Source organism: Dromiciops gliroides, chromosome 4, assembly GCF_019393635.1.
Source record: "Dromiciops gliroides isolate mDroGli1 chromosome 4, mDroGli1.pri, whole genome shotgun sequence".
Taxonomy (NCBI): domain Eukaryota; kingdom Metazoa; phylum Chordata; class Mammalia; order Microbiotheria; family Microbiotheriidae; genus Dromiciops; species Dromiciops gliroides.
The window spans coordinates 390,879,055-390,892,683 of record NC_057864.1 but is presented as its reverse complement, the minus strand read 5'-3'; the positions used below and the strand labels follow the sequence as shown (position 1 = coordinate 390,892,683).

The following is a 13,629-nucleotide window of genomic DNA, read 5'->3' as shown; positions in this document are numbered from 1 at the left end:
TCATTCCAGGCCCCCCTTTTTGGACTTGGAGTTTCTTCTGTTTTAGCAGAGCACAAGAGTATTTATTTTATTTTATTTTATTTTTTTTAGTGAGGCAACTGGGGTTAAGTGACTTGCCCAGGGTCACACAGCTAGTAAGTGTTAAGTGTCTGAGGTCGGATTTGAACTCAGGTACTCCTGACTCCAGGGCTGGTGCTCTATCCACTGCACCACCTAGCTGCCCCAAGAGTATTTATTTTAACAAAACACACACACACACGCACACACACACAAACAAGCTTTAACAGTTTAAAGAGAAAAGAAGCAGGGAGGAAAGGCACTAGAATTAAAAGGGGCTGCTTGGAAACAATGAACAATAACCCACATCTAACAAGCAGAAATGTGAAATAAATGTCCAACCCTGAAGCAGGACAGCTTTGTCCACATCAGACATGTAAAACACGAAATCATTTCACCCAGCACATCAAAAACTCAGAATAAAGAGACTGTAGAACCCAAGGGCTCCAGAGGACTTCAGGCAATGTCCCCCTAGGTCAGCAAATGATGAGTACTCCAATAACCTTCAGGATTTAATTTAATTGATTTTCTTTACTGTGCTGAATCACTGATTGAGTAAATGTGGCCACCCGCAATATATTATTTGTCAAACATATACATACTTTTTAATTCCATGTTACATAACACAATCTTTTGTTGTATAATTTTCTGTCTAATATTAATAGCACTTCACAATTTTGTTCACCTATCTTTTCAGACTGATTTCATTTTACTCTCAAACCCTCTAAGTTTACGGCTGAATTATCCCACTCATTCCCATACAAAATACTCCTCCATACCTTTGCTCCCCCTTGCCATGAATGCTTCCCACCCCCCCTCAGTTCTTCTTCTAGGACCCCCCTAGATCTTTTCAAGACTGAGTTTCTATCACCTCCCCCATGAGGCTTTTCCTGATTCTCCCAGTTAGTGTTTAGGCCATCTTTTGTCTCAATTCTTACCTTGCCCCTAGTCATTGAATAGGTGTTGCCTCAGACAAACTGAGACTTAGGAAAGACCTTCATTTAGAAAGGTCAAGGTTACCTACTGCATTTGGAGGAGAGAGTGAGGCTGATGCCTTTGAACAGCTTAGTCTCACTTAAATCCAATTAAATTCAATTCATAATTGAGTCAAGATATTACTCTGGTGATATCATGGGCCCTCTTCCAGAACAATGGGTGAACAACAACTATTTTGTAAGCATGTTGTATTTACTTATCTATGTACATGTTTGAGGATGTTTTAAAATGATTGATAAATATTACATTCACTTTTTTTTTTTTGGGTGAGGCAATTGGGTTTTTTTTTGGTGAGGCAATTGCCCAGGGTCACACAGCTAGTAAGTATCAAGTGTCTGAGGTCAAATTTGAACTCAGGTCCTCCTGACTTCAGGGCCAGTGCTCTATCCACTGCACCACCTAGCTGCCTGATTGATAAATATTAAAGGAACCTTTGTATATCCTACTTCTCAGATTTACCTGCCTGATATTTCAAACTGACTAAGCATTAGGAGTTAAGAAAAAAAAACACCAAAAGCATCTAGGCTGACTGGCAGAGAGATTTCACTTGGGAACTGCGTGGAAATTCATGACTTTTAAAAGTGAAAAGGGCTATCATCACCTGGGATCCCCATAGCAACTACATTCTGAATGATCTGTGGATTGGTAGATAAAGATGGTATCCTTAACTGGTGGAGCGGTGGAAAGAATACTGGACTTAAAACCCATTGGAAAAAAAGTTAAGTTAATAAGTCCTTCTGTAAGTAAGCAGATTGGAATAGATATTTAAGACAAGTAAATCCTAGTTGTTTACTTTTTAAAAGGTTGTACAAATGTATGTACAAATTATATTTCTTCATCTGATTACATTTCCAAGTTATCCCTATGAAACTCAACATTGTTGAGAAAAGGGGAGGAATGCAACTTAATTAAAATTTTTTTCCATAAAAGTATTTTATTATCTTCCAGTTACATGTAAAGATAGTTTTCAACATTTATTTTTATAAGATTTTTAGTTTCAAATTTTTCTCCCTCCCTCTCCTTTCCTCCTCCCTCCCTAAGACAGCAAGTAATCTGATATAGCTCATATATGTACAATCACATTAAACATATTTCTGCAATAGTCATGCTGTGAAAGAAGAATCAGAGCAAAAAGGAAAAACCTCAAAAAACAAGAACAAAAACAATAGAAATAGTATGGTTCAATCTGCATCTAGATTCTACAGTTCTTTTTTTTTTTTTCTTCTGGATTTGGAGAGCATTTTCCATCACGAGTCCTCTGTAACTATCTTGGACCATTGTATTGCTGAGAAGAATCAAGTCTATCACAGCAACTTAATTTTTTAGGTAGGTTACATAAGATTCTCAGCTTATCACATTTTAAATACAATCAGGAAGACAAGTTTTAAATTTTCAGGTTATTAAAAAAAACCCAAAGCATTTGTTGCCCCCCCCGCCTTTGTGGCTGAGGTGGAGGACAATAGATGTAGAAAATTGTATAGCATGATCTCAGACTTGGATGATAAGTTTGACTGAAATTGTTTCTCCCTCAAACTTTTAGAAATTCTTTGTTACTAAGATTGACTTCTCGAGCTAGGGAGGGGAGAGGGAGGATATTTAGAGATGGATTTTTAAAAGTTGATTTAAAGAATTTATCTAAGAAGTTGATATAAAAACAAAAGACGTAAACAATTAAAAATAAAAATATTGAATCTGCTTCTCAAACTTTTAGGAGAATGACCTCCTCCAAAAACTCCTTAAAACTCCTCTTAAAACTCCTTTTAAGTCCAAAAGGTACCTAGTCCCTAGTGGTGGCTTTCTAAAAGGGTTAGAGAGTTGTAAGTACTCGCCATCTCATGAGAATGGGTAATAACCTAGCTCTAAGAATTTCATTAAAATACTGGCTAGCAAATAAGTGTGCTTAAAAATAATCTGTATCTTTGAATATTTTTCATCTATCCTAATATCATCTCTTTGAAACCTACCATCTGAAATGTTGGCTACCACTCTGAGTTAATGATAGATGAGTACTGGGCAAGAAGGAAAGCTATCAAATAACAGTTATTTCTAAATTTTAGACTGTTTGTTTAGGAAGATTCCAAGATCTTAAATATAAAGTATGTCAAAAGCAAAATTACAGGGGGCAGCTAGGCAGCACAGTGGATAAAGCACCGGCCCTGGATTCAGGAGGACCTGAGTTCAAATTCAGCTCAGACACTTGACACTAGCTGTGTGATCCTGGACAAGTCACTTAACCCTCATTGCCCCACCAAAATAAAAAAGCTAAATTACAACCAATGAATATATCATGGTTCTTAGAATCAGGCTCTCAGCTTCTTGGTTCAGACTTTCAGGAGGGCAAAAAGTTTCTACATATCTCAATAATAAGCACATTTGGCAGTGAGTACCATATGGAAGTGAGCTGTTGTTCACTTACATAATTAAAGTGGAATAAACTCATTCCATTTTGAAATTGTTGCCAAAAAACATAAGGTAGGTGTTGTTTGTGGGCTTCTAGAAGGCCAGGTTCACAGGAAGGAGACCAAAAGCTAGAAGCTTTGGGTGTTAATTTATGACTCTCTCCAATTTATAATTTTAAGATGTCATCTTAGATACTACTGTAGCTATAATGACTACAGTTCCAAAGTCTGTAGGGTATAGAATCCTCTTCTACCAAAGACCAGGCCTTGCCCATTTGAAGGCCTTATCCTACAGGAGAGAGCTTCAGTTGATACTTCCTGCCTGCCTGCCTGTCACTGTGACAGATTGTGATGTTAAAGAGTAAAACATCCAATTTACCAGATTTTCTTCTCAGGCGATGGGGAGCAGTGCCTTCTTTCGAAGTGGAAAATGCCTTCATTTCTTTCTCAGGACTGTAATAGAATCCTGGATGATCTGTAAGATACCCACATGTTTCAATTAGAATACAAGATTGTGTGACACACCACATCACTGTCATCACTAATCTGCTGCACGAGTTCATTCCTATTCTGCAGACAAAGGCAAAGAGAAAGCTGAAAATCAGTGCCCAGTTACTGTCTTTCACAGGGCTTTTCTCTTTGTTCACAGCAGGCCTTTTAAGAACTTGACAGAGAATGCAAACCCTTCAGGAAAAGTGATCACATATTTGGCTCTACTCCAAAACTTCCTGGAGAGTTCATTAAAACGTGCAGGGCACGAATGCCCATTCTAGTGTAGCAGTGGGAAGTAGTTGCTTGTTTCGGAGCAGTCACAAACTCCACTTAAACAAATAAGAGAACTTGTGCTTGATATTTTAAAATGATTTTTACTAAAATGTTAGTTGGAATGAAGTATGGAAAAAAAGAGTCCTAAGACCGAGCAGGAAGCATTAATGCTTCTAAAGTCCTCCTTCTGACCTCACTATTTCTGCCTGGGGTTCAAATAATTCATCTTGTCTCCCATGTTTGAAACTGTTCAAGTATCTTTGAATTCTCCCTTCTTCCTTCTCATATAGGATGTCCTATTATTTAAAAAAATTTCTTTTTAAAAATATTTAACATTTTTTCTTTTAAAATTTTGAGTTCTAAATTCTCTCCCTTCTGCCCCTCCCTCACCCACTGAGAAGGCAAACAAAATTATATCAGTTATACATGTGAAATCATATAAAACATATTTCCATACTAGCCATATCACATGGAAAAGGAGAACTGATACCACCTCCCCATCTTTCCCATTTTCCCTTTCTTCCCTATTTCCACCCCCACCTCTCTCATCACCACCTGGACTATTTCAAAAACCCATTTCATCATCCTTTCCTGGCTCCACTGGGACCCTGCTACCCACCATTAACATGCTTTGTAAAACTGCTACAATAATCTTTCTTATTCAGAGATCTGGTCATATCACTCCTCTGCCTAAATCTTCAGTAACTCTCTGATGCCTAAATAAAGTTCAAACTCTATTGTCTGGTATTTTAGACCTTCTCTTCCCTCTAATCTGGTGCTGCTATTTTTCAAGCCTAGTTTCAGACTACTCCCCTCCAGCCATATTAGACCCAACTATTCCCTGTCTTGGTTTTTTTTGGACCTAAAGTCCAACTCAAATGTCACCTCCTTCATCAATGACACAGTTGTCTATGACTGACCTTCCCCTCTCCAATTTTACATATAACTTTTATTTTGCACCCTCCTAATGCACTCGCCAAATAATGTGCATTATAGTTTTCTCTTTGTCCTATACTCCTATGAGATAGTAAATTCCACAAGGGCTAGGAATCATGCCTTTTCTAATCTTTGTAGTTTCCTAACACAACACTAGACACTGCACACAGGAGACACTTAATATGTGTTTCTTTCTTTTTTTTTTTTTTAGGTGAGGCAATTGGGGTTAAGTGACTTGCCCAGGGTCACACGGCTAGTAAGTGTTAAGTGTCTGAGGCTAGATTTGAACTCAGGTCCTCCTGAATCCAGGGCCAGTGCTCTATCCACTGCACCACCTAGCTGCCCATATATGTTTTTTAAAATGCTGCTGAATGTCCCACCTTGGTAACACCTCCTCGGTGAAGCTATTATACTAGATACAATATTTAACAGCACCCTTATGTCAAAGAGTAAGAAATTTTAAGAACCAAACCAGTATTTTCCCAACTAAACTAAACCATGAACTGGAAATATGGCATGAAGGGGAACAAACTGATATAATGTGTGTGTGTGTGTGTGTGTGTGTGTGTGTGTACATATATGCATATATGGGGGCAGCTAGGTGGCACAGTGGATAAAGCACTAGCCCTGGATTCAGGAGGACCTGAGTTCAAATCAGGACTCAGACACTTGACACTTACCAGCTGTGTGACCCTGGGCAAGTCACTTAATCCTCATTGCCCCGCAAAAAAAGAAAAAAAAAGAAACATATATGTTTTAAGAAGAGGTAGCTTGGTGGCACAGAAGATAGGGTGCTGGGCTTGAATTTAAGAAGACTGGAGTCCAAATCCAGCATTTATGAGCAACGTGACTTTGGGGTGCAAGTCATTTAACCACTGTCCATCTCAGTTTCCTCAGCTGTAAAATTGGGATAATAAATAATAGCATCTACCTTTCAGGGTTATAGTGAGGATCAAATGAAACAGTATCTGTAAAGGGTTTAGCCTGGTGCCAGGCATATAGTAGGTACTTAATAAGGGCTTATTCTGCCTTTCCCCCACTCTGGCACACTGGTCTGCTAACCTTGGACTAGTGCCAATCCATGAAACAGTAATGAGAAAACGTTCCTTTAGACATCACTGCTTCAGACTCCTGTGCCTCTTATCAGTTACCAGGTTCTCCAACGGTATCATATATTTAGAGAGAGGTTTGAAGATAGATTTGCAAAGCTTCAAAATATGCCCCAATGGGCAAAAGTGCAAATAAAGAACTACATGAGTGAGGTAATCTGTCCTATCATCCCCACAGCAGGGTGGGTCAGGGCAATTGTCCTTAGGTGATGATGTTCAAGCCTGGTTAGGCAGAGGTAGTGACTTGGGCTACATTGTGGGATATACTAGGGAAAGGCAGGCAGCACCAGCTAGTACTTAAAAAAAAAATCACTTACAGTGGTTATATAAGCATAATCCAATTGACCTAGACTGAATGATTTTCCTGTCATATGTCCCATGTCTCCTCTCTTCAAAAGTTCATATTTATTTTCGTCAGATTTTACCTGGTTGGCAATGGGGGGAGGAAGGAATGCAATTTACCCACAGATTGCACCCAACCAGTGCAGAAAAATTTTTGGAGGATCTTGTTCTCAGATCTTTTCCATATGAAGGAGGTTATACCAAGAGAGATCTAAAAAATACAACGGATAGTGATGATGCCCATAAAACAAACAACTGGGGTTTTTGTTTGTTTGTTTGTTTGTTTTGTAGAGGGATTAACATGTGGCATGAAGGGGAACAAACTGATATAATGAAAAGGACACTGACCTTGAGAATCAGAAGACCTGGGTTTGAATCCAAATTCTACACATTTAGAGTTGAATTACTTTGAGTAAGTGGCTTAAGTTCTTTGAGCCTCAGTTTCTTTATCTGTAAAGTGGGTAAAATACTACCAGCACCATCTACCTTATAGGGTTGTTGTGAGGATCAAACACTATAACTCATGTATACCAGAAAGCAACATGTAAATATATGTCAGCTGTTATGATGGTGGCAAGAATGTAAAAATAATTCCTGTAGAATAAAACAGTGTGACACCAAGTGCTTGGGATGAAAGTATTGGAAAGACAGAGCCATGAGTAGAAAGATCTTTAAACTTTCCATTTCCCCCACATAGTTAATCTGCTAAGAAAGGAGAATCTGATTGGAGTTCAAGTCATACTTTAAAGAAAAATGTCTAGCTAAGTTCTGTATCTGGGCTATGTGAAGAAGAGGGTTGGAAACAGGAGGGCGCCATGCTTGGTAGCCATTGACTTTTTGTTTTTGTTATTTTTTTGTGGGGCAATGGGGGTGAAGTGACTTGCCCAGGATCACACAGCTAGTAAGTGTCAAGTGTCTGAGGCAGGATTTGAACTCAGGTACTCCTGAATCCAGGGCTGGTGCTTTGTCCACTGCACCACCTCGCTGCCCCTCCTTTTTCCTCTTTTTATTGATGCTTTTGTTGAGTTTTATCCACTGCGCCACCTAGCTGCTCCAGCCATTGACTTTTTATAGTGTGCTTACACAGAGCGAAATAGCAATGGGACAGCTGTCTGATTAGTAGTTTTGCAATTAGTCAATCTAAATAATTCAGCAGCACCCCCTACACTACAAAAGAAACAAAAAAGCCCAACTTACATTTTTCTTTAGGTCTCTTTAAATGTTTCCTAATTTGTTAACAAACACAGGAAGGGATATTGTTGGCTAGCTATTAGCTGATTCACAGATAAACTGGAAATGAAAACATTTGCTTTCGGGTTTTTAGGGGTTTATAGTCCTATTTGTCATCTCAGTGATAATAGAGCTACCGTTCTCTTCCTGTAGACACTCCATTGCCCTTGAATCTATTGTGCTTATGTGAGTTTTAACTTAATATGCTGGATATTTTATTCTTAAGAAAACGGAACTTACGAACAGCATCCATTTCCAGAATTGCTTGCTTGGCCTGAAAAACAGAAAACATGACCATTACTCTGTCTGCTTACTTTTTTCTTCAGGTACTAACTCCGATATAGATATCAGTCCCATTGATTGTTTCATATATTTATATCTTTTTTTTAAAAGTTGTTCATGCTAAGAATTTCAATGCAACCTTTAGATACTAAAAGGCTCAACAGAGTTACACAGTTTTGGTTGTTAAATAATGGGAATATTTATATCTTTATGCATAATGTGGATAGATTCAAATACTCATGAGAGTTAAGGTATGGAAAAATATAGAGTATATATATATATATATATATATATATATATAGTATAATATATACTATACAACTGATGGATCACTTGATTTTCCCCTTTTTTCTCTGCTTTCTTTCTCTCTCCCCAAAGCCAAATATATTCCCTACTATTATACTCTTGAGTTGTTAGTATTTCTTTCCCTTTGGTAGAAGCATAGGTTGCTGACAGAAACAGAAATTTGTGTTATAGTTAAAATACCTTAAGGTTGGTATAGTAGAAAGGGTTTGGGTTTGAAGTCAGAATCCTGATCTGCTACTTAGCTACTATGTCACACTTACTATGTGACTTTCAGCAAGTCACTTAACCTTTGGGTTTCATTTTCTTCCTTTATAAAACAATAAAGTTGGGGTAGAACATTAAGGGCCTTACCAAGTTTTAACATCTGATTCCCTTTGCTCCTAATCAACACTGGTAGTAGTGAACCCACAAACAGCCATATAGGGGGAGTTCTAGCATACTGTTTTCTCCTTCCACCACCACTATCACAATCACCACCCCGGCCCCCTTCCCTCCACCCTACCAAAACCAATCCTACATCCTTTGCCCGTTTTTCATCAATAGCACAGTAATAAGAAAAGCTGAGCAGCTGGGTGGCACAGTAGAGCACCATGTCTGGTCTATGTTTTCTCCTGTGTTATATTTCGAATACTCCCCCCCCCCCCCACATGAATCCTTTCCTGGTCCCATCAGCAGCTAGTACTACCTACCTATACACCCCCCCACACACACCCACACCCACACACACCACATCTTATTAGAAAGTAAGCCTCTTGAGAGTAGACTTTCAATTTTGTCTTTGTACCTCCAGTTGCTAGCACAAAGCCTGACATAAAAGACATGAAATAAATGTCGATGGCTGATTTCCGAAATTTAAAATGTTCAAAAATGCTATTCCCATTTTTGCCACTAGGTGTCAGACGTGAACTATCCCTATGCTAAGAGTGGAAAAAGCTAACTGATTTCTAGCAGTTGCATGCTCTTTTTAATTAAGTGGCAGCTGTATGTGTAGGGATAGGGAATGGAAAGATAATTGCATTGGTATAGGGAACTCCTCCATGAGGAAAGTCAGATCAGCGTCTTCTCTACAACTTATAGTCACAGAAAGTTGCCTAGGACACTTCAAGTGACTGGCCCAGGGTCACGCAGGTAGAACTTGAACTCATACCTTACTGGCTTTGAGGCTGGTTCTCTATCCAGTATGGTATTTCAAAATATCCCTAATAAGTTCACATTTAATTTGGTAAGAACACAAATTTTATGTTTCCAAAATTGACTTAAGCCATGAATAACTTAAAGAAAGATAAGACTGTACTAACTTTAGCTTATAAAGTGAAATAGGGGGCAGCTAGGTGGTCCAGTGGATAAAGCACCAGCCCTGGATTCGGGAGGACCTGAGTTCAAATCCGACCTCCGACACTTGACTCTTGCTAGCTGTGTGACCCTGGGAAAGTCACTTAACCCCCATTGCCCCACAAAGAAAAAAAAAAGTGAAATAGGAAGTGAACACCATTTAAAAGTTAACATCTTATGTTTATTCCGTAAAGATGTTTTAGTAGTTACTGGGGACAAAAGAATGATATGGATTAGAAATATGGACTTCCTAAAACTTATTTCAGCTTCTAAGGATACCTACCACTTAAATGCTACTTCCTGTGGGAGACCTTTCCTATTCCCTTCACTTACTAGAACCTGCTTGTCTAAGATTCCCTTTCATTGACTCTGTGTGTATTCTGCATGTATCTATTTAGTGACATGTCATTTCACTCATTAGAATGTAAGCTCCTTGAGGACAAGGATTGTTTTTGCATTTCTTCATATCCTCTTTTCCTCAAACTGAGCACAGTGCTCAGCGCACACAGTAGGGACTTAACAAATGCTCACTCACTAAATATACTTAGGATAACAAATTTGGAATCAGAAGTGATCGCAGAGCTTTTCTAGTTCAACTGTTTTACATCATTTTACATATGAAGAAACTGAGGACCAAAGATATCCAGTCACACTTGAGTAAGAATGCCTGGAATACATATATGGTGTGAGAGAAGTGTTTAAAAGAGTTCTTCTTCTTCCTCCTCCTCCTCCTCCTCCTTCTTCTCTGTAGCAAAAGTAGGTGATTACCCTTAAGAGTCCTATGAATAGAGGGCAGCTAGGTGGCACAGTGGATAAAGCACCTGCCCTGGATTTAAGAGGACCTGAGTTCAAATCGGGCCTCAGACACTTGACACTTACTAGCTGTGTGACCTTGGGCAAGTCATTTAACACTCATTGCCCCACAAAAAAAAAGAGTCCTATGAATAACTCTGTCTTTCACAGGAAATACATAAATTATAGGCAGGGCATGTCAGTAATACCATGCCATTGTTCAGAGGGATATTACAAGGCATGAAACTGAAATGATTAGTCACAAGAAAATGTAATCATCATTCTCACGTTAACTAGCTTGAGTCTCATCATATTCTGAGGATCTGAGGAAATGGAACTCAGTCTCAAAAAGTACACACCCATGCATATTCATTTCCTGACTACAAAATGAAGGTTGACAGTCCTGAGAAACATACACACACACACACACACACACACACACACGTGTGCGTTTGCGAAAACAAAGCTATATATTGCTTTTTCATAGTACATTGAGGACAAACAGAAGCACTTTCCCAAATAGATTAGAAAGTTGTCACTTTAAAATTCAGGAGCCAAATTGCATGAACCATGAAGGAACCACTGAGACCTGAAGAAACACTCTGGCGATAAAAAGGTCAGTGCTTTCCCCAAACAAAGTCCAAGTTTAAAAAACTATTTGAAATCTCCCTGAAGAACTCCTGGTTTCCTTTAGGTTGCTATCCCATTCTCCCTTTGTCATCAGCACCCTGCCCACGTCGAGTTTTCTTTTTTGTGGTTCGATGGTGTGGACCTCCAATTTCATTGGTACAGCAAACTTCCCGTGTGAAGACTTCTTCCATTGGTGCATGTCAGCAATTCAACCATAGCTTATGCAGCACTGAGAGTTTGCTCTGGTTATTGAGAAGTTAAGTGACTAATACATTATACTGCATGCATCAGAAGCAGGACCTGCTGAACCTTAGATCATCCTGACTCAAAGGCTGGTTCTGTATCTACCGAGTCATGCTACCTTTTTCATTTTCTAATATTAGCTCTCTAAATACTTTCCTGCAGTCTCCTTTCTGATCTCAACTAACCATCCATCCCAAGAAAAGAAAATCTATATGTATCATGTACCAGAGGTAGGGGAAAAGTTAAAATAAATAAATCTTTTCAATATCAACATTGAGTGTTATTTACTTTTCATGTGTGTATGTGGTTTTAAAACATTATATCAAACTACTGTTTTCTGTCTTTTTTTTCCAAACCTCAAGCTTCTTGAATGGATGAGTCTAGTCAAACCCAAGGTTCATGGATTGAACCCTCAATAAAAGTAAGTCTAAGAAAGATGCTATCTGCATCTAGAGAAAGAACTGATACATATAAGAATATACAGAATAACTTTACATATATGCCAAATTGTGTCTAATGGTAGCCACTTCCAGAGCAGGGGGAAGGAATTTTAAAAAAGAAGTTTACACAATAACTTTATTATGTATTTAAAAGGAATAGCAAGTTGTACATAATAGGTTTGCACTTTCATGTACAAGCTCCTTTTTGGTAGAATATGTTATAGATATGCTTGTTTTATTCCACAAATTAAAAATAAAATAAATAAATGTAAAAAAAGATAATTATCCTGAGTTGTAGTGTTAAAAATAAAAAAAATAATAAAAGTAGGCCCAGTGTTGAGGATGATCCCAGGCTTGTTAAAAGTTATCTACAGGGGCACCTAGGTGGTGCAGTGGATAGAGCATGGGCCCTGGAGTCAGGAGTACCTGAGTTCAAATCTGCCCTCAGACACTTAACAGGTACTAGCTGTGTGACCCTGGGCAAGTCACTTAACCCCAATTGCCTCACTAAAAAAAAGTTATCTACACTAGAATCAGGCTTGACTTCATGATGACTTCAGGTGGGTCAGACTCACTTAGAGCAGCCCACACTTCTGGGATGGGACAAACAAATTAACATCAGGGAGTCAAGATACATTACTTTGCTCCACTCATTTCACCTCTTTGTGAATTCCCATCTGATATCTGGGTGTATACCTATATTCATCACTCCATTCAATCTGACTGTACATTGCATTATAACTTATCAGTCACGAGAAACCAATTCAACCAGTTTCTACCTTGATGAGTTTTTCTCTTTTCAGTTTTGACACACAAGTAGTCTTATACTTGAATTTTCCTAATATTGAGATGAAACATTTTTTCTATTTCTTGTGTTTTTAATTTGAGTATTTTGTTATTGCAGAAAATATGGTTTGATATTGAAAAATTTATTGCCCAAAAGTTTAAACAATTTTTCCAGTCTTCCATTATGCAAAATAACTTTGGACATGGCTTTCTAAATACTTTGTAAAATTCTTCAAAAATGAACTCAGGACCACTCAACAGGCAACATTCCTGTGAAGTGGACAGTATTCACATATATAGCATGGTCACCAAAGTCACTGAAAGGTTCTATGACTTCCCTTAATCTGCCATGCACTACTGCCACAAAAATTCAGGCCTCGTGCTTCTGAATTCAGTTTTCTGCCTCCCCATACATCCTATCTTTCAATGTTTCTTTAATTTAGAGTAGAACATTTCTTCTGGTCAGGTTGCATTTCTAGGGATTGAATAGTTTTAAGTTACATTTTTACCTTAGCTGGAATTTTAGCTGCATGATTTTCTAGGATAAGTCTCTTCAGGTGGAGAATCCAGAGTCGTTTATCTTGTTGGGATTTAGCCTGTCAGGAGCAGATTGGAACAGAAAGATAATTCACATCTACAAATCCAGAGGGTACCAAGACCAATGGTTATGACTCTGAAAAACATTCCTCTGCTGGGAAACTTAGGTAGCAGATCAGATATTCCACAGAGACCGTGGAATATAAAGCTTTTCAATTCACAAGAATCACACTGAGAAAAAAAATTAGAGGATTTTTTTTTTTTTACCTGTACTGTGTGTTGAAGCTTGGGATTCTTATAATGGAAGACACTAAAACTAAGTGGTTCCTTGGGAATCATTTCCACAAGCATGAGGTTGCCACACTATAACAGAGAGTATGAAAAGCAAGTTAAGACATTTTTGGAAGGGAATGAAAACGCATCAATTGCTTCAATAGCTGTAACATT

General features: G+C 38.3%; 1 protein-coding gene across 2 annotated transcripts in view; it reads right to left on the bottom strand.

Moving 5' to 3' along the window:
• The window catches only part of PLEKHG1 (pleckstrin homology and RhoGEF domain containing G1), a 287,649-nt gene that overhangs the window by 22,483 nt on the left and 251,537 nt on the right, over positions 1 to 13,629 (bottom strand). For both annotated transcript variants that reach the window (XM_044003412.1, XM_044003411.1), the window contains 4 exons: positions 13,450 to 13,545; positions 13,155 to 13,241; positions 8,075 to 8,108; positions 3,832 to 3,927 (listed from right to left, as the gene is read on the bottom strand). In XM_044003412.1, the coding sequence (XP_043859347.1) occupies positions 3,832 to 3,927; positions 8,075 to 8,108; positions 13,155 to 13,241; positions 13,450 to 13,545 (313 nt within the window). The remainder of the gene's footprint in view (positions 1 to 3,831; positions 3,928 to 8,074; positions 8,109 to 13,154; positions 13,242 to 13,449; positions 13,546 to 13,629) is intronic.